Here is a 20,610-nt window from a genome sequence, read left to right on the forward strand (position 1 = left end):
ATGTACTTGGCAATAAGCTATATTGAAACTTGAAAGGGTGATAAGTCTTATTGGACTGTTGGCTCATTTCTGATGCAACAATGTAAGATTAAACAAAACCTTCTTTGTTTTGAACATTATTCAGAATTATTTCTGACTTTACTAGTAGTATCTAAGCATTTTCAGGCAAATGCCCACAGAAATGTAGCTATTTCCAGACAAAGTAGAGTTTGCCATTTGAACTGATTTGAAAAAGACAGATGGGGGGGGTCAGGGGTCTTATCCTGAGGGTTGTATTTCTCACAAAGGCTCCCACCTGTGCACCCCTTAACTTTTTCTTCGGCCTCCACAGTATTCAGGGATGGGCTACAAGTACAAAGCCTGAATATTTATTTTTAATACTAAAATAGATGAACATTTAAAGTTTGCTTGATTCAAGGCTGAAAGCCTTTTTCTATGTTAATCTCCTTTTGACACCAAACATGGTTACATTAACTTTTCTTTGAAAGAGCACTTTATACTTAGAGCCAGCATAACCTTATTTATGCACAACCTCTTTCCAAACAGGTTCTGCTGCTTACCATCGAGTAGCAAGTGTGATTTGAGCCAACGTATGGGCTTCTCTGAGTCTTGATGTCCTCATCTGTAAAGACAGATGAGAAAAATCCCTTCCCTCCCTAGTATATCATAAAAATTAAGATCATGTTTATGAAATTCCTATGCAAAATGCTAATCAACTATAGAAATGTTAACCCCTAGGAAGCAACAACTAGGATCGCTTAGTTGCTTAAGCAATTGTGAAATAACAATGTTAGCCCCAAATATTCTGTAATATAGTAAACAGACAGGATCTAAGTCCATTAATTTTAATATGTCACCTCTAGGGGGAGCATTTGTGGTTGTTACAGTGACATGGGGGAAGTGCTAGACTATGGTTATTATCAAGTATAGTCACCATTGAATTGGCATGATTAGATGGGGATACAGTTCTAGGCGCCCAATTTAAAAGGTGACTCAGGAGGTATGGGAGATGGCAAACAGGATACATCAATGTGTAAGAAAAATCAAAAACAAATGTCTGACAGCACTGCAGAGGAATTTTTTCTTTGGGGGGGGTTCCCACAGGCAGAAGATGAGTTTGTATACTGGCCAAGTCGAGAAGAATCCATGAACTGTGAGGCCTTCACCGTCACCCTTATCAGCAAAGACAGACTGTGCCTCTCAAATGAAGAACAAATTATCATCCATGACTTTATCCTTGAAGCTACCCAGGTAACCTAAAGCTATGTTTCTCAGTCACAGCCCTCCCTGGGCCCTGCATCGGCTAAGTAATCACAAAGTAACTTACCACCCTCAAGACAGGCCCAGGCATTTGAGTATGACTTCAGTATGAATATGTACACTTCCCTTTGTCCTTCCTTCAGATATTTGCTTTCTCCAGCTAGCTAGATGAAACGTAACCATTCCTCTGACTGAGCATGCATACAAATAGGTCTGTTGACCTAATTATAAAAACAATATACTAGAGCTCAGTATTTTCTTTGCCACCAGAAATGTAAACCTTGCAATGTGTTGCAGATGATAAGTTTTTTTTTTTTTAAGTCAACGGTGTGTAATAACTGCCTTCTTGTGGACATGAAAGGACAAGGAGGAGAAGTTATTAATAACTTACATGATTTAACTTCTTATCTTTTTCCTTTCACTTTATAGATAAGATAGAGTAGGATATAAAGTCTCATAACTGATTGGCACTTGCAGTTTTATTGGCACCTGAATGACACAGAAGTTCACTCTTTCGCTATGATGACCTGGTCATTTTTTAATGGCAGGCACCCCTCCCTAATACTTTCCCAGGAACAAGCTCTAGTCGTTAGATTCCAGATCTAAGCAAATAAAGGCTGGGCTATGACTTCTGTTGTATTGGTTACAGGATGACTATGTCCTAGAAGTTCGGCACTTCCAGTGTCCCAAATGGCCTAACCCAGATGCCCCCATCAGCAGTACTTTCGAACTTATCAATGTCATCAAGGAAGAGGCCTTAACAAGGGATGGCCCCACCATTGTTCATGATGAGTATGTATCTGTTTCTTAATTGTAAAATTCAAACATGTCTCTTGTTGAATTACTGTGGAAGTAGGAAGGGAAGACAGACTCTATCTGCTTGTGACCATTCTGTGTTTTTTGCCAGTGTATATACAGCTAAAGGTTGTAGATCTGTTGGCATTTTAATGTGTCCGACCTTTCTAAGGCTTCAGGTACTCCTGGAGTGTGTGTTCCAGAACAGTGAAAGCACTGCACCAGCCTACAAAAGTACAGTTGCAAGCTTTCTGGGGTTTTATATTTCAAAAACAATTTTAAATTATTATTTACATGATTTAAACATTCATTTTTATACCCTACGATGAATTTCAAACATTACAAGGAAAGAAAACTTCTAATTTTTTAATTTCTTTATGTTTATTTTTGGGAGGGGCAGAGAACCCCAACCTGGCTCTGCACGGTTAGCACAGAGCCCTACACCAGGCTCCGTCCCACAAACCGTGAGATCATGACCAGACTCAACTGGCTGGGCCTCTGTGCTGACGCCTGGAGCCTGCTTTGGATTCTCTGTCTTCCTCTCTCTCTCTGCCCCTCTCTCAAAAATAAATAAACATTAAAAAAATTTTTTTAAGATGTGAGAAAGTTGCTTATTAACAATAAAGTTAGAGATTACGGTCTGTTTTGAAGTTTAAATAACAGGACTAGATAAATAATTTGCTCCTGGTGTCAAATCTTCTAGGCATCCACATGGTATTCAAACCTAGATGCTTTCTACTTTAGGAAGAAGGAAAGGATCATAGATACACTTCATGGTATGTGAACATTTGGAGTCAAACTTTATGACTGGGATTGACCTGTGAATCACTTGTGTAATCCCAGATTGTTGAGAATCTCACAGACCTTTAGTGACTAGGGCACCAATTATATAGCCTCATTTCTGTTTTATTTCCAAGGGAGTTCCTCTCGTCCGCAAATTCTCAGTGCATCCATTACGTTCATTAGATCAGCAACTACCCCGGAAGCATAGATACTAATCAATTTGAAAGTAAAGCATATTGTTAAGTCTTTCATTTTTTTCCTGCAACATGAAGTGACCCCAGCCTTCCAGTTTAGGTCAACACCTGTACCTCAAATCATGGTTCTCTCTTATTTGAAGAAAACCCCTATTAATGGGTGCTTCCAAAGAGTTTTTTGGAGTTTTTTTTTTTTTTTTTTTTTTTTTTTTAAAGGAAATGACTGTTCTCAAAGTAATGGGGCAGCTGTTATAGGCCTATGAAAATTTAGGATATGCCGTTATAGTATAAAATTAGTGGGGGGAAAAATCTCTAGAAGCAGCCCTAATCTGTATTAGCTTTTCAAATACTTGGGGTTTTGCCAGCTTCTATCAATTCAGCCTGAATTCTAATGTTGCTACATAGGTCTGTGATTTTGCTGTCATTTTGCATTCAAGTCGGTAAAGGAGCTAAACTGACATTTCATGGTAAGGGAAGAAGGAAAGAAAAAACCAGTAACTTGTTAAATCGTTTAAAAAGAAAGGTTTGACTCCTATGTCTAGATTCAGTTTGGGGGTATACTGTCTTAGTGATTTTTATTTTATGCCACATGCTGAATATGTACCCTCTGAAATGAATCAAGTGTGGTTCTCAGACCGACCTAAGAGTAAATTAATTCTGCACTAGATCAGCACATACCATGGAGGTGAGCTGGATGAAAAGCTGCCTAAAGAAGTGTGTTCCTTCCTTTATCCACTCTGTAGGAGATAAGTGCTTCCACAGAAATGATTTTTCCACATTAACTCAAGCAAATTTGAAGTATTTCAACAGCTGCTAGCGCTAACACACTCTTCTGAACACCAGTTACCTTTCAGTTTCCATCTTACCTACTCTTTGTAACCCTTCGTGGCGGCCAGCAGACACCTCAGATGGAGCAGGTCTGAAACCAAATTCCTCATCCTCGCAGCCTGCCCCCAGCCGCTGAGTGGTGCAGAGCAGAGCCCGTTTTGTGGGTCCCCTCACCTCCACATCTGCCACCCATTCTTTCAGGACACTTTTCAAATCCCTTTACAGTCTGGCCAGAGTTTACTTACGCAGCTGTCATCCCTGGAGGCCACCTTGCCCTGCATATACTACTTCCTTTGAGTACTCCTTCTGTCAACAGACACTTCAGAAGTCCTTCTCTCTGAAACTATTCGTGACTCATTCCAGTGGTGGTAATTTATTTTTAAAAAATATTTGAGAGAAGGCTTCGGGGCGGGGGGGTGACATGAGAAGAAGAGCGAATCTGGAGCAGGCTCGCATCAGCACAGAGGCGGATGCGGGGCTCTATCGCACAAACCGTGAGATCATGACCTGAGCCAAAACCAAAAGTCAGACACTTACCCGATGGAGCCACCAGGCTCCCCTAGAGGTAATCGTTTAAAATCACAGACAAACATCATATTCTTAGAGGTGCCGTTCTTCTATATCACATCATGTTCCAACTACTTGTTCACAGGACTGTCACCCCTACACTGCTGATACTGGCAGTAATATCTTACTGCTCCCAGTCTCGACCGGGTGAAGCTCAATGCAAGGCACATAGTGCAAGGCACATAGCGGGTGCTCTGCTTCCGGCTGAGATGACCTACAAATTAAGGAGACGTACAGTGTCCTTAATATGAACTTTTCCCTGAGAGCCTTGTGCTTTGCATTGTTTTATCATCATCTTGCCTGCTTAAAAATGTTTAAGTGGGCAGATGTGAAGAGGAGGCCTGAGTATTTGCACTTAAGTCAAAGACTTAAACTTTGCACAAACTTGCTATTTATTTGGTCTTCACAGAGATCTCTTAACACCTACTCTCAGGGTCTCAGCTGTGTTGCAAGGTGGATGAAGTTTTTAGATAAATGATCTAAGGATAAAATTCTTCGCCCACAGGTAAATTCTTTGTATCTGAGCACAAGCACCACTTATAAAAGCAAACTGCTTTATTCACAGCATCCTGTATTCAAGATGCAGGGCAGTTCTGTTCAGAGGCTGCCCTGTAGCATTACTGTCAAATTTTTTAAGCCGAGCCTATGTTCCGACAGAAGAGAATTGGAATGTAAGCACAGTATTTGCAGTCTTGAGGGACAGTAGATTAGACCTTCACTCACAGAAAGATCATTTCTTGGGCAAATGTTCACCTTGGATACAGATCTTTTGTCCTGTTAGATGTCCTAGAAGGCTAATTTGACTAATAATTCTCAAAGTATGATCCGAGGACTGCTGGTCTGGAAGGAGGCCCTTCCAGGGGATTCAAAAAGTCAAAACCATTTTCATAATAATACAGAGATACTAATACTTTGTTCATTCTCACTCTGACAGCTACTGTAATGGGTGCTTGCATGGTCTTGTGTTTTGACGTTTTCTCAGTTCTGGTTTTTCATACAATAACTAACTATGGAGGGGATATAGCCCAAATATGCGAAAGCTCTTGGAGGATCACCGGTAAGCCTTTATTTTAAGTTGATCCTGGGATACTCCATAGAAGATGCACAACTATATGGACTGCTTTATATACCCACTGCCGCAAAGACACCCAGAAATAATTCTGGTTTTCCTTTGAACCTTACTTAACATTACCACACTAGGAGGGCAATTTTAGGATCCCTTCTTCACATAAGAAAAAAATAGGTAGTGTGAAGCGAATATGGCCCTTGTACACAAACAGGAAGTGTCAGAGCCAGGACAAGCTACATAATTTATGGACTCCTATGGAAAAATTAAGGGTTTCCAGATGAAGAGTTCAAAGTAATGGTCATAAAGATGCTCACCAGACTTAAGAGTGGATGAACTCAGAACCTCAACAAAGAAATAGAAAATACACTAGAGGAAATCAACAGCATGTCCACATATACTAACATTCCTAGTATTGGGATCCCAGAGGGAGAAGAGTGAGAAAGGGGAAGGAAACAGATCCATGTCCCAAAAGCAGAGAGCCTCAAACAAGATAAATCAAAAGAAATCCACAGCAAGACACACAATAATTGCTAAGGATAAATCGAGGATTTTAATAGCATCAAGAGAAAAGCACTAGTTATTTACAAAGGAAGGCTAGCAGCTGATTTTTCATCAAAAACGTGCATGCCAGAAGGAAGTAGCATGATCTATTCAAAGTGTAGAAGGGAAAAAACCCACAACCAAGAATACTATACCCAGTTAGCATTCAGTATTGAAGAGAGAGAGCGTTTACCAAACAAAAATTAAATGAGTTCATCACCACTACTCTCGCCTCAGAAGAATATTAAAGATGACCCTTTAAGTGGGAAAGGAAAGGCTAGAAGTAAAAAAAAAAAAAACTAGGGGGAAAAATTTCACTGGTAAAAGCAGATACATAGTAAAGGTAGTAAATCAACCATAAAACTAGTGTAAAGATGAAAAGACCAAAGCAGTAAAACCAATTAGATCTAAAAAGAAAACTTGTTAAGGGAGTCACAAAATAAAAAGATGTACAATAGAACATTATGACATCATAGATCTATATAATGTCAAGAGGCTAAGTACAAGTGTCGTTTTTAGAATGTTCAAACTTTAAGCAACCATTAAAATACACTGCTGTGTATTAAGGACATTATATATGAACCTTACAGAAACCACAAATCTAAAAGCTGTAACAGATACACAAAAGGAGAAAGAAATCTACACAGAACCCTAAAGAAAGTCCTGTCACAAGGGAGGAGAGCAAGAAAAGAAGGAACATAGAAGAATTACAAAAATAACCAGACGACAATGAACAAGATGGCAGTTTAAGGACATACCTCTCAAGTGGTTTAAGTGCTCCAATCAAAAGACATAGATTAAATGGATTAAAAAAAAAAAAACCCAAGACCCAGATGCTGCCTACAAAAGACTCCCTAAATAGATACACGGATTGAAAGCTGAAGGGATGGAAAAAGATAGTCCATGGAAATGAGAAAAAAAAAAAAAAGAAAAGAAAAGCTGGGGTAGCAGTATTTATATCAGACAAAATAGGAGCGCCTGGGTGGCTCAGTCAGTTAAGCATCTGGCTCTTGACTTTGTTCGGGCTCTGCACTCATAGCGCATAGCCTACTTGGGATTCTCTCCCCTCCACCCCCACTCATGTGCTCTGTTTCTCTCTCAAAAAAAAAAAATGTAACAAAAGAAAAAGACATTACATATGGGAAAAGGATCTATCCAAGAAGTGAATACAATTGTAAATATCTATGTACCCAACATAGAACCACCTAAAGGGGGAAATTGACGGTAAGAACATAGCAGGGAATTTTAACACCGACTTATGTCAATGGATAGATCATCCAGACAGAAAATTAGTAAGGAAACATTGGCCTTGAACAACACATTAGACCAGATGGATTTAACAGATACATACAGAACACTCCATCCAAAACAGCAGAATACACATTCTTCTCAAGTACAGATGGGAATATGCTCCAGGATAGATCACATGTTAGGCCATAAAACAAATCTCCAAAAATTTAAGAAGACTGAATCACATCAAGCATTTTTCCTGACCATAACACTATGAAACTAGAAATAAAGTACAAGAAAATCTGGAAAAAATATAACCATACAGAGCTTAAACAACCAATGAGTCAACGAAGACATCCACAAGGAAATCTAGAGATGCAGCAAAAGCAGTTGTAAGAAGGAAATTGATAGCAATACAGGCCTACCTCAAGAAACAATACTCTTAAGCAGTCTATCCTTAGGAACCTAAAGGAACTAGAGAAAGAAGAACAAACAAAGCCAAAATTTAGTAGAAGGAAAGAAGTCATAAGGATCAGAGTGGAAACAAATGGAGACTAAAAAAAAACAAAAGCAACAACCCATAAAAAAGATCAATGAAGGGGCACCTGGGTGGTTCAGTCACCTAAGCATCCGACTCAGGTCATGATCTCATGGGTTTGAACCCCACATCGGGCTTTGTGCTGGCAGTGCAGAGCCTGCTTGGGACACTGTCACCTTCTCTCTCCACCTCTCTTCTACTCACCCTGTTGCTGTCTCTCTCAAAATAAAGTTAAAAAAAAAAAAAAACACAATGAAATTGAGACCTGGTTCTTTGAAAAGATAAACAGGACTGAGAAACTTTTAAACAGACTCCTCAAGTACGAAAGCAGACTCGAATAACATGAGAAATGAAACAGACGTTACGGCCAACACTAAAGAAATACAAAGGACTGGGAGAGAGTACTACTAAAAATCATAAGCAAGCAAGCAAGAGAAATCTAAAAGAAATGGAAAACAAATCGGTGCAACCACTGTGTAAAACAATGCCGAGCTTCCTCAACAAAGTAAAAATAGACGTACCATATGATCTAATAATTCCACCTCTGGGCGTTAATGAGAAGAAAACCAAAGCACTAACTGAAAAAGATGCATGCACTATGTTCACTGCAGCATTATTTACTAGTCATAATACATAAGAAACCAAAGTGTCAATAAATAGATGAGAGGGTAAAGAAGAAGTGATGTATGTATACAATGGAATATTACTCAGGCATTTAAAAAAAAGCAAACTCTCCATTTACACCAACACAGATCTGCAAGGTATTAGGCCAAGAGAAGTAATCAGATAAAGACAGACACCAAATGATTTCACTTCTCTGTGGAATCTTAAAAATAAAGAACAGAAATAAATAAACAGGACAAACTGGTGGTTGTCAGCAGTAGGGAGATGGGTGAAGAGGGTTAGTAGGTACAGACTTGGTTAGAAACAAATCACAGGGATGACAAGTACAGCACAGGAAGTAGAGTTAATACTGTAATAACTTTGTATGGTCGCCATGCATATGGTGAATATTTCCTACCGTATACACCTGTCAGGTCACTAACATCTGAAACATACTGCCTATCAACCATACGTCAGTGAAAAGGTAACTTCCAGATGGCAATGGCACAGCATTAAACTACGTGCAGGACTCCAGGGAGGAGGGGACACATCAGACTGAAGCCAGGGAGCCGGCCCTGACTGCACTCAGAGCCCACGTCACCAATCCTGCCAGTGAACACTGCCTCCTGCTGGTTGTCACAGGGAGCCCTCCTGCCTTCGTGTTCCTCAGTTCTCCCGACCACACTTTCCTTCTTGATTTTCCCATTCACTTCCAAAGCTTTGTCTTTAATTACTATTTTAGAGAGACATTGGGAAAGGGGACAGAGAGGATGAGAGAATCTCAAGCAGGCTCCAGGCTCACTGAGGAACCTAACCTGGGGTTCAGTCACACGACCCTGGGATCACAACCAGACCCCAGATCAAGAGTTGAGCACTAAACTGAGCCACACGGATGCTCCCCTTAGTTTTAATTTCTTCGAGTCCTGTGGAAGCCTGTCATGTTGCCTTGATTCCCCGGGACTCAAGCATAGTCACACTTTACCTCTGTTTTCCTTTTTGCCCTAATGATTTCTATGGGAACCTTCCGTTTTTTCATAGTGACAGAGTTCTCACTCTGGATTGCATTCTTGGTTATGATTTTGAAACTGTAATGCTTACTATTTTGAGAGACAGAACCGGAAGGGTGATTTTTAAAACTTCTTAAAAGCAAAGGAATAAGAAGTGTAGTGATACCAAAGAGTAAAAAATATAATTAAATGAGCAGAGGTATTATACACACTGACAATACAAGAAATCCCAATGTGTTTTAAAATTAATATAGAGCACTTAACATTTTTTAGGAACAGAACTTAGGAAATTAAACTATTATTTCTTTGAGGCAAAGGCAAAGAAAGATGAAAACACATTTGGCTTTTTTCCTAACTGTACTAAATAGACATTGTTCTCAGTGGGGCCCTTTAAGAAAGGCAAACAAACTACCAAAGACTGTGAATCTGTACACTACTCTTGTTTTATACAGGTTATAAATTGTATCACTTTTCTACCAATTGTTTGTAGTTTGAAGGGCAAATCCATGAAACTCAATAAATATCCTTTAATTCTACTTAATTCCTCAACTTATGAGAATGGCCTTGATTTTTTTGGTCTTTATCCTTTCATTGTAATGTTTGGTATGTAGAAAATACTTAAATTATCTGTGCATTTGAGTAATTTGACTTAGTTTCTAGTCATGTTTGAAATCTTACTGTGTAGGTACTTCCTTTTAATTTAGGTGCTTCTTTAAGATTGGCTAAGTCTAGGACAGGCTATCCAGGGAAAGGCCAGAGTAAATCCACACAGAGTACACACTGTATAATGAAATATATAATACCTGACTTTTCTGTCTGAAAGGCTATGAATAGCTTTAAGAAAGAGACGGGGGGTAGGGGGAGGCTGGGGGAAAGGGCCCGGAGTCCAACAGTTTCACTAGAACATATTAAGCAAAGGTTAAATTTTTATCCTATTGGAAAAAAACAAATCAGTATAGAAGATTTTTAAAAATCAAGTCATGCTAAATAAGAAGGTAAACTGAGTACAATTTAGAATCTGAGGAAAGTCAACATAATGGTCACAACAGAAAACCGTGAATCAGTTACTGGAACAATTATAATAGAATTTGAAAATCTATGCTCAGAGACCTAACAGAAGACTAGGACATTAATCAGAAACATGTATAATGAAACACAGACAGATGAGAATCTAAGATGTGGGAAAAACAAGAGACAGGCTAGTAGTAATAGAATGGACAGAAATGAAATCAAACTCAGTTCTGGAACCAGATAGGTAAGTTCTAACATACATCTGAGAAGTGATCCATGTTCAAGAAGATGTGGTTCATCTATACAGTGGGATACTACGTGGCAATGAGAAAGAATGAAATCTGGCCATGTGTAGCAACATGGATGGACCTTGAAGGAGTTATGCTGAGCGAAATATGTCAGGCAGAGAAGGACGGATACCATGTTTGCACGTATAGGTGGATTAGGAGGAACTTAATGGAGGACCATGGGGGAGGAGAAGGGGGAAAGTAGTTGGGGAGAGGGAGGGAAGGACACCATTAGAGACTCTTGAATGCTGAGAACAAAGTGAAGGCTGATGGGAGTGGGGGAGAGGGGAAGGGGAGTGATGGGCATGGAGGGAGGGCACTTGTGGAGATGAGCACTGGGTGTTTACATGGAAACCAACTTGACAACTATTTAAGAAAAAAAAAAACTGAGGCATTAAGAATCACAAGGTTATTTGTTGTAAAGTAAATAATAATTATACTCTTCTGCTCTACAAACCTGTATGTGCATTCAAGGTAATATTAATAAATATGGATATTAAAATTTAAAAAGTGATCCATGTTGACAAAAGAGCTTAAAGAAATAATGGCTGAAATTTCCTAAGAACTTGAGTAAAAAGTCTCTCAAAACATACAATTTTGGAAAATGGTGAAGAAAAAAACAGGGAGAGCATAAATTGCCATTGGGAAGAAAAAGATCTACCATGTATCTGCAGTTACGTTCAAAATATTTGATAACTGTTCATTTTCTTAGATACGATAATGTTTATACATAGATTTTTAAATGTTATCCTTTAGTTTTATGCTGAAATATTAATAAAATACCTGGGTTTACTTCAAAGGGTATGTGGGAGGAAGTAGACGTGTAACAAGATTGGCCATGAGCCAGTGACGGCTCTAATTGCGTAATGGCTACATCAAGGTTACTATACTTTCACGTGTTTGATGTTTTCTGATAACAAAAGGTTAAAATAGAAATATTTTAAAGTAAACACTTGAAATTTTTTATGCCAGCACATATTTAAACCTCAATAATAAGTATAATAAATGGTGTTTATTGAACACGTGGTACATAGTAGCCTCTATTCTGAGCCATTACCATGTATCAGCTCAAATTAAACTCATCTGGTAAGGCCTTGGCCAGTTACCGCACCTGAATGTGCCTTGTTTCTCCACCTTCAGAAAGGAAATAACAGTAGTCCTGCCACAGGATTATTGTGAGGATTAAGTTGCTACACAATTCCTATAAGAGATCCCGGAACACAGTGAGAGCAGAACACACCTTAGTGATCACTAAGAACTGAATAAACAGACCAGTTCCCAAACCATTAAGGCCCACCAAGTCCTCACTGGGCTACCTATGAACAGTAACAAACACAGGAGATTTAATGTAACCCTGATTTACAACAAAACAAAACAAGGCTAGCACCAGAATGGAAGAAGTATAGGCCAAATATTTGATTATGGGTGCAAAAATCTAAATAAAACACTGTCAAAATCCAGTGTGTTGGGTTAAAAGAAATAAGTATCATGAAAAGGTAAGATAGTTATCCTAGGTGTAGCGCTGGCTAAGTGTTACCACTGCCCCCTCAATGAATTCAGGGTACTATTAAAGGAAGTGACTATAAAAGTCAAAAGATGTTGGAAAGGGTAGGATAAAATAATAACATTCATTCATGATCTCCCTCCCAAAAGAAAACACTCTTAGCTAACAAAGTCGAAAGTATCTTCTTTAACTTCATGAATGTTATTTACCAGAAGCCCACAGCAAACATTTTTAACACTTAAAACTTAGAAGCTTCACCATGAAACAAAACCGTAGGCTACCTCCTTGCAGTGTTAGAAGGCACAACTATTGGGTCCTAGCCAATGCAGTACAAGCAAAAGATGTAAGAAATACAAAAGGTGAAGAGAGACAAAACTGACATTATTGGCAGGTAAGGATGTAGCAAACTTCCTAGATAATCCAGAAATTATTACAATTTAAGAGTTCTGCATGTCTGGATACAAGTTGACTATGTGAAAATCACTAACTTTCCTACGCATCAACTGAAAGCAAACAAAAGATCATGAAAAGAAGCCATTCTTAGGAGTAACCAAGTCTAAAGCACCTAGAAATTACCCTAAAATGAAACTGGCAGAGACAACAAAGAAAACTATAAAATGTAATTGAAAACTACCAAAGACCTGAATAAAGGGAGAAAAGACACCATGTTCATGAACAGAAAAATTCAGAAAGATGTTAACTCTCTTCAAATCAATCTATTCAGTGCAAGCGACCCAAAATCCCAATAAAACTTTGTGTTCCTTGACAATTCAGTTTCAAGAGTAATATGAAACAGAATGGGAAGGGATCAAGGAATAGCGGTATTTGGACATGAGTGTACAAGTAAAAATGAAAATCTGTATGTTTGAAGCACACACACAAAAAATGAAAACAATGAATGTAGAGACAGCCAGGACTCTTATAGAGACTTGCTTCTTCAGATGTCAAAATATTAAAAATCTATAGAAATTAAATGTGGGGAAATACAAAAAATAGATTAACGGGCCAAACGGAGTTCAGAAACACCATATATGACAACTTGAGATATGATACAAAAGAAACTCAATGAGAAAAGATGAGACTATCCAATAAAAAAAAATAGTCATCCATTAGAAAAATAACTAAAATCAGACCTTAACCTTATATCAAAATAACAGGATTCAGATGAATTAAATGATGAAATGTTAAAAAAAAAAATGTAGGAGAATGTTTTTAAAGTGCTGGGTTAGAGAAAACATTCTCAAGATCCCAGAAAAGCCAAAAATTAAAGATGGAGCAATTTAATTATGTGTTAACTATACTTCAGTGTAACAAAAATGCCTACAAACAATGTTAAGGGAAACTAAGACACTGGAAAAACATATTTACAACCAATGCTACAAATAAAAGAGCTAAGAGAAATGGCCAAAGTATACTAATAGACAATTTCAGAAGAAGAAATACAGACAGACCACAAACACAAAAGATTCTCAGCTTCCCTGGTAATCAAGGAAATGCAAGTTAAAACAACATTAGGATATAATTTTTCACCCATCAGATTAGCAGAAGCTTTTCAACTTCAAATTGGTAAGAAGATGGGGGCGCCTGGGTGGTTCATTTGGTTAAGCGTCCAACTCTTGATTTCAGCTCAGGTCATGGTCTCACAGTCGGTGAGATCTCCCCCTTCCCTCTCTTGATCGCAAAATAAACTTTTAAAAAATTATAGTAAAATAAAATGATGAGGAGAAACAAGCATTCTCATGCTGGGAGGGGGATAAACCAGTAATAACCACAAGGAGAGAAATACTGCAGTATCTTTAAAAATGGACCTATTTGTGAGCTAATTCTCCTACTCATGGTAATTCCGCTGTTGTGCACAAGATAGAAACCACGTAAATGCTCATCTACAGCGAAGTCAGTGCATCCAGTATGCATACAGCACAGAAGTAATGAACTGGACTGAAATGTACTGACAGACAAGACTCCGGGTGGCTGGACCTAAATGCAGAACAGTTTTTACCTCTAGCTAGGTTACCTCTAAAGTTGGGGGCTTTGGTCTTATTTGTATTAAAGATGTAAAACATCTGCAATGGTTCAATTTCATATAAAGATAAACTCAGAAACTGCACATTTAATAGTTTTTAACAGAACAGTGGCCACAGGCTCTATAAATTCCAGTTTGATTTCTACCAGCACCACCAACGTGGAGCAATTCATTTAATCCCTCCGTTTCCTTATCACTAATATGCCACCAGAGGTTCCTGGACAAAGTGCGGTTTCCAGGAGAGAGAGAGAGAGAGAGACTGTGTGTGTGTGTGTGTGTGTGTGTGTAGCAGAAACAATCATTTTTCCAAGATTTTTATCGGAGTTACTCTAACTGGCAAAATTCCACTTCAGTGCTTTCAAAAAAAATGACCTTACATGAAATTCATTTCAAAACTTTTCTGACTGCATTTTGAGCCATATACTTCCATTTCAAGTCATGTGTTTTAAGTTGGATTTAGCAGATTTTGCAAGGAGATTTAATTTTTTTTTTCCAGATCCTTTCCCCACCTCTACACCATCCAGGAGCCTGTAGTTAGGGCTCTCATGTTTTTCCCACCTCGTCCCCAACATTAAGTCTTCTATAGCTGTCCCCGGTCTAATTCTGAACCTCTCCTTTCATCTGGAGTATCAGGCTAAGCATCCATGCAAAGAGAGCGTGTTAGTTTCATTCCAGTACATTCAGTCCCTTAGCAAATCTGAAATAGCATTTTATTTCTTCCTCCCCAAGGTATGGAGCAGTTTCAGCAGGAATGCTCTGTGCCCTTACCACCCTGTCCCAGCAACTGGAGAATGAAAATGCTGTGGATGTTTTCCAGGTTGCAAAAATGATCAATCTCATGAGGCCTGGAGTATTCACAGACATTGTAAGTCCTTTGCCTCTTTGTGAAACCTGTTCATCAACTGAGACTCGGGCTAACACATGAATTAGAGCAGCGGTTGTCAAGAACAGGGGGTGGTTTCGTCCCCCAGGGGATGTTTGGCAATGTCGGGAGACTTTTTGGTCGTCACAACTGGGGATGGAGACCAGTGCTCTGGCACCTACAGGGTAGAGCCCAGGGAAGCTATTCACCATCTTGCCATGCATCAGACAGACTCTATGACAGAGCATGATCTTCCTCAAAACATCATTAGTGTTGAGTGGGAGAAACTCTTTCCAGAGTATGGAATTCACCAGTTACAACACAGGGATATTCTGTTCTCTTCATTCACTGTCCGTACGGAGAATTCGTTCCCAACTAACAACAATCAAAGTGACATGCAGAAGGCATAGGTCTCCATTAGTAAAGGATTCAAGTCATTGTTTTAAAGTTTCTTAGCATAGATGTATATTCTTGGGGTTTTTTTTTTTTATAATTACCTTTTTAATTGGTCTTTCTACCTTAGGTGAAATGACTCAGCTGTTCTTTGTCTCAAACTGTCTTCTCCTTGTTTTTTCAGGAACAATACCAGTTTGTCTATAAAGCAATGCTCAGCCTGGTCAGCACTAAAGAAAATGGAAATGGTCCCATGACAGTGGACAAAAATGGTGCTGTTCTCATTGCAGATGAATCAGACCCTGCCGAGAGCATGGAATCTCTAGTGTGATTGGAACCCCGAAAGGGCACTTAATTTGTAAAACTTCTGAAGACTGAGAACTTTTTTGAGGCCTTTTTTGCCAGACTCTAGGTTATACAATAACCCAGTTACTTTTTTACACTGATAAAAGTTTTGATATTTATTTTTTGCCATTTTATGTCTTAATGGTATCCTACTGAGCATTTGCACCTCTGTTCATTTCACACCGTGAAACGCAGTTTTACCTAGTTTGCACTATATGATCAGTGTTACTGCCTATAATCTAATCCTAAAGCAAGCCCTGATGTGACATTCCATGAGAACTCACGTGCTACTTTTTAGTTCAGTACAGTGAAGGTCTTTGTTAGGACAGTGGATCTTGGTTTTTTTTAATTCTTACTGCTAAAGCAAGTTGCATCCTCCTAGCAAGGCAATGCTGAGCTTTTCGTCAGTCCTCTCCTCTGTTTTCTTTAGGCCCTGCTCAATACTGTCCGCCTTCTGTATTTTAATGGAGTGGATGGGCACTGTTTTCTTTTAAGGGATGTAGCAGGTTCCTGGGAGCTCCTGAGAGAGTCCATCAACCTCATGGCCTGAAACAGCTCCATTTATGACGGTAAAGGTATCCATTAAGAAATTAGAAGGCTTAAGAGCTTTATGTGGACATCACTTATTAGTTGAAGTTATATTCATAGCTTAAAAAAATGCCCAATTGTGTCAAAATAAAGGATATCTCTGTATTACAGTTTTCACAGTAGCTATGTGGACGGTGTGTGTTATTTCCATCTTGACCCCCTGAAATAGCTACACCCTATAGTCAGGGCTGTCGTACGATACAGATACGGCAATATCTTACACATCTCAGCTATCCCTTTAGTAACTCTCCATGAATGCTTCTTGGTTTCTAATACCATACCTCATGGCAGGTAGAATAACACAAATTTCTGCAGGTGTGTAATTTTGAAATCAGCTCTCTAAAATAACCCTTATTATTACTCATATAGCACTCTAATAAAAACTACCTATATAGTTAACATTCTTTTCTTTCCTTCTTTGCCAAGTATTTCCTGATAAATCCCATAATTACATATATTCTTCTACTTAGGATAAAACTGAAAATACTTTATTAGCAAAAGTCTTGGGACGATGTAGATTCCCACACATGGAGAAGTCTGATTTGGAGAGAGGAAATCAGAATCTCGAATAGACGGGGATATGGACATTTTCAGACTTTGAAAGATGGAGATGGCTTGGTCTGCTTTCGTGTGGTTTAGCCTCCAGAACAGACACACTTCACTCAAAGGGGCTAATAATCATCACCCAGAGCCCAAGGAAGTCATTTGATCTAGCATACGGAGCCATATTCACCCTGCAGTAAGTACATAACTGGGAAATGAGGAGCATTCGTAAGAAATTTCAGTTCAGTTAGAAAAATAAGCTCCTTACTGAGATCTCTTCTATTACGTATTTGTGTTTGAGGGATGACTTCTGTTAGGAGTGAAGTCATCCCCAGAACTGGGCCTGTCGAGAAGATCAGAGTTTTGGTTACTTTTTACGTCAATAAACTTGAACAAAAACTCCATACCGGCTACTATCACGCTATCTGGGCAGGTTCTTTGACATCAATGAGAATCAGTGTTGAGGCTCTATTGATCTTAAGTTGGCTTTCTGTGAAGGTTGTCAGAGTGGTGCTGAGGAACCAGAGCCGCTAAGGAGAGGCTACAGGCCAAGTTTGGGAGTTCCAGTGCAGAGGCCAGGTTGATGGAGTTTTCATGAACTATGTAACTTGTCAGGGTTAATCTCGCATTTTCATCACATAAATTCTCCAACATGGAAATAGTCCACTGTTCATGAACCGTGTAGGTGAGGCTTAAGAAAAGGTGTGCAAGTGAGCAAAGCCCACTCAACTGTACGTGCTAGAGGAAAGCAACACCTTTGCAGCCCGTCTGCTTCCATCAGAGGTAATGCCGGAAGCTCTACCTTAACCCCGAAGGAGAAAAGCTTGAACACAGAAACACCACAGCCGCCAGAAGGCTGAGGGGAATCAGGAAGGGTTAGGTTTCAGATCATGGCAAGAGCTAGATCATTTCAGTCAGTTAAGCAGATTACACTTAATGTATATAGAGCATTGAGAGGAGTGAACTCTTTTTGAGGAGCTGGCACAGATTTGGCTGTCGGAAGTAATGTTTGAGTTGGGGTTCATGGTCCCTTGGTAATTTTTTCTTATATAAGTGAACAGTGGCTAGGAAACCACAAGTATTTCCTTCTGTGCTATTTATAGAGGGCTCACTTCATGGAAACCGCTAAGTTCCAACACAATTCTGTGACCATTTCTTACATGGGTATCATAGTCATAATAAAACAGAGACAGCGAGTAAATAGAAACATTGAAAAGAATGGTTTGAAGTTCTCTGAGAAACTGTGTCTACAGTGGGCTTGAGCCAAAGTCTGCAAATTCCCACACACTGAAACATGAGCAATTGCTGCTGGCCCATCTTGCCTAAGTGGTTCAAACACACTTCAATGAGGACAGTTCTATTCAGCAGTTCTTCACTTTCCCCAGAGTGGATCCTGAATATCAGTCTTCATTTGTTAATCAATAGAAATATGCTTGCATTTTTCCAGAGGCAGAGAGTTTCAAAGATGGTGTTTTCTTTGAGACATCAACACACTGCTTAACTACACAACAAGGTTATTACCACTTGCACTCAGGGGGAAAGGAAATAGCTACTGCAGACTAACGTGCTTTTCTATAAAATAAGCTTCTTGGGAGAATGAATTTAGCTCTAGGTGAACAGAATGCACACATCATACAATACTGGCTTGCAAGTGGCCATACTGGGCATCAGAGAAGACCCCCTAATTGGCATCAGGAGACCTCTTTTGCATCCAAAAGCCACAATGTCATCCTTTTACATACACATGTGTTAAAAAGTTAACTTCTGAATTTCAAGAATAAGATAACTGAATTGGTTTTCCTAAATTCTTATGCCTTGGAGCTTTTAGAGTCTATTTCAAGTTGAAGAGTCCAGCACGGTCAGAGAAGGTGATGGTGTTCAAGGTTTGGCTGTTGGAAATTTTAGCCCAGAGTGACAAACTGAAATCAACAAATAACCTTAATTATTTTATAATGACACAGCACAACTGCCTTGTTAAGGAATTTTTTCTTAAACGCATATATACTATATTTAAAAATTAAAATATAGATACCAATTTACCAAAGATACATATTACTAATTCTACGCAAAAAATAAACCCAAACTCATCACAATTTAAGAAATAATAATCAAAATGTAGTTTGTCTTAAGAATTTAGTGGTTATACTGGAAAATGCATTTTCAACTCCTATGTTCTAAAGTTTATGTTCAAAAGGTGCCAGTGAATTTTTATATGAAGGGAAAATGCCTTTTTTTTTTTTTTAAATGGCTATAATTTCACTTACCCCTTTGCGCTTTCCCTTAGTTGCCATTTAACATGCAATATTGGCTTTACTTATCTCTAGAAAGAAGGCATGCTACAAATAGGAAGGAATTGTAATAATATTTGGCCTCTACTTTGTCTTAGCTGTTAAACCGTTTTTAGTATTTTTGTTAAATATTTGCAAAGGGAAGCATTTTCTACAGAGGATAATTAATTTCAAGAAAAATCTTGAGTTTTAAGAAATAAACATCTCCAGGAAAGGAGACAGCCGATTTTATAAAATGTTGCAACTCTCCAACATTTGGGGTAGTGACTCCTTTTTTGTTAGGACATTTGAAACTAGCAAGCAGCCATTGTTTCTAAAAAAGAAAAAAGAAAAAAAAACCTCAGCCTTCATGTTGATTCATGTTTCTTTCACTTCATTTTGAAATAGCTAAAATCATTAAAACTGTAAATATTTTGTTGCTTGGATAAGCATCTTCTGGGAACTTTGTATCTATGGTATATAATCATAGAATTTTATATTTTCATATAAAGCTAATTTTTTTCTAGTTTCAACTCCGTCATAGTTTTTTGGTTTTGTTTTTTGTTTTTCTTTGAGTTTTTTGGGTTTTTCTTTGTGGTGGATATGTGAATTCAACTTTCTGTATATTGAAGTGGCAAGAACCATCTTTGCATTCCAAAAGAATCCAACATGGTGTTATTTCTTTGAGGCAGTGATTGTGAAAATTGGGTTTTCCTCCTTAATTCCATTGACCATTTGTGCAATAGGAATTAGACATAATTAGTCACTGAATACATTCGTTGCATTGACCCATTTGGAAAAAGTGATTGTTGTTTTGTTTTGTTTTTTTAATTTGTTCAGGGGGGAGGGGTTTTGTAACCTGAAAATTTTCCCTTTTTTCTTCTGTTTAAAACTATATCAAATCATTCTATTATAGTGTTATTTAATATGTAAATTGTATTGCTATACATAAATAAAGTATGGTTTTTGATGTAATCATTAGCGTTGAGCATTTCTATGAAACCATCTCCAATAAAATTAAGTTACTAATCTCCCTTAACAGATCACATTTATACCTGCCAACCCTTTGTCTTAATTTTCATGGTAGTAAATGTTAGAAGTCATCTTTACATAGGCAGCAAACCAAAAAGATAGGCAGCAAACCAAAAAGAAAGGTCTGTTCTGAATTCTTCCTTTCTTAGTGAACAGTGACAAATTTTTACCTTCATATGGAATCAAACTTTATTGCATTATGAATCTGCTGAGGTGGAAGCAGAATTATTACTTCCTCTACTGGATCAACTAGATTTATAGCAACTTCTACCTCTTTATTATTTACTATGTTGGATGAAAGACATATCCTTCCAAAACTTTTGGAGACTCTGAGATGTATG

At 38.4% G+C, this 20,610-nt stretch overlaps 1 protein-coding gene across 3 annotated transcripts in view; it reads left to right on the forward strand.

Moving 5' to 3' along the window:
• The window catches only part of PTPRG (protein tyrosine phosphatase receptor type G), a 705,708-nt gene extending 689,176 nt beyond the window's left edge, over positions 1–16,532 (forward strand). For all 3 annotated transcript variants that reach the window (XM_039257247.1, XM_039257249.1, XM_039257248.1), the window contains 4 exons: positions 1,105–1,251; positions 1,910–2,052; positions 14,969–15,104; positions 15,679–16,532. In XM_039257247.1, the coding sequence (XP_039113178.1) occupies positions 1,105–1,251; positions 1,910–2,052; positions 14,969–15,104; positions 15,679–15,825 (573 nt within the window). In that variant the 3' untranslated portion in view covers positions 15,826–16,532. The remainder of the gene's footprint in view (positions 1–1,104; positions 1,252–1,909; positions 2,053–14,968; positions 15,105–15,678) is intronic.
• The last annotated feature ends 4,078 nt before the right edge of the window (positions 16,533–20,610 follow it).

Source organism: Hyaena hyaena, unplaced genomic scaffold (assembly GCF_003009895.1).
Source record: "Hyaena hyaena isolate Hyena2069 unplaced genomic scaffold, ASM300989v1 scaffold_608, whole genome shotgun sequence".
NCBI classification, from domain to species: domain Eukaryota; kingdom Metazoa; phylum Chordata; class Mammalia; order Carnivora; family Hyaenidae; genus Hyaena; species Hyaena hyaena.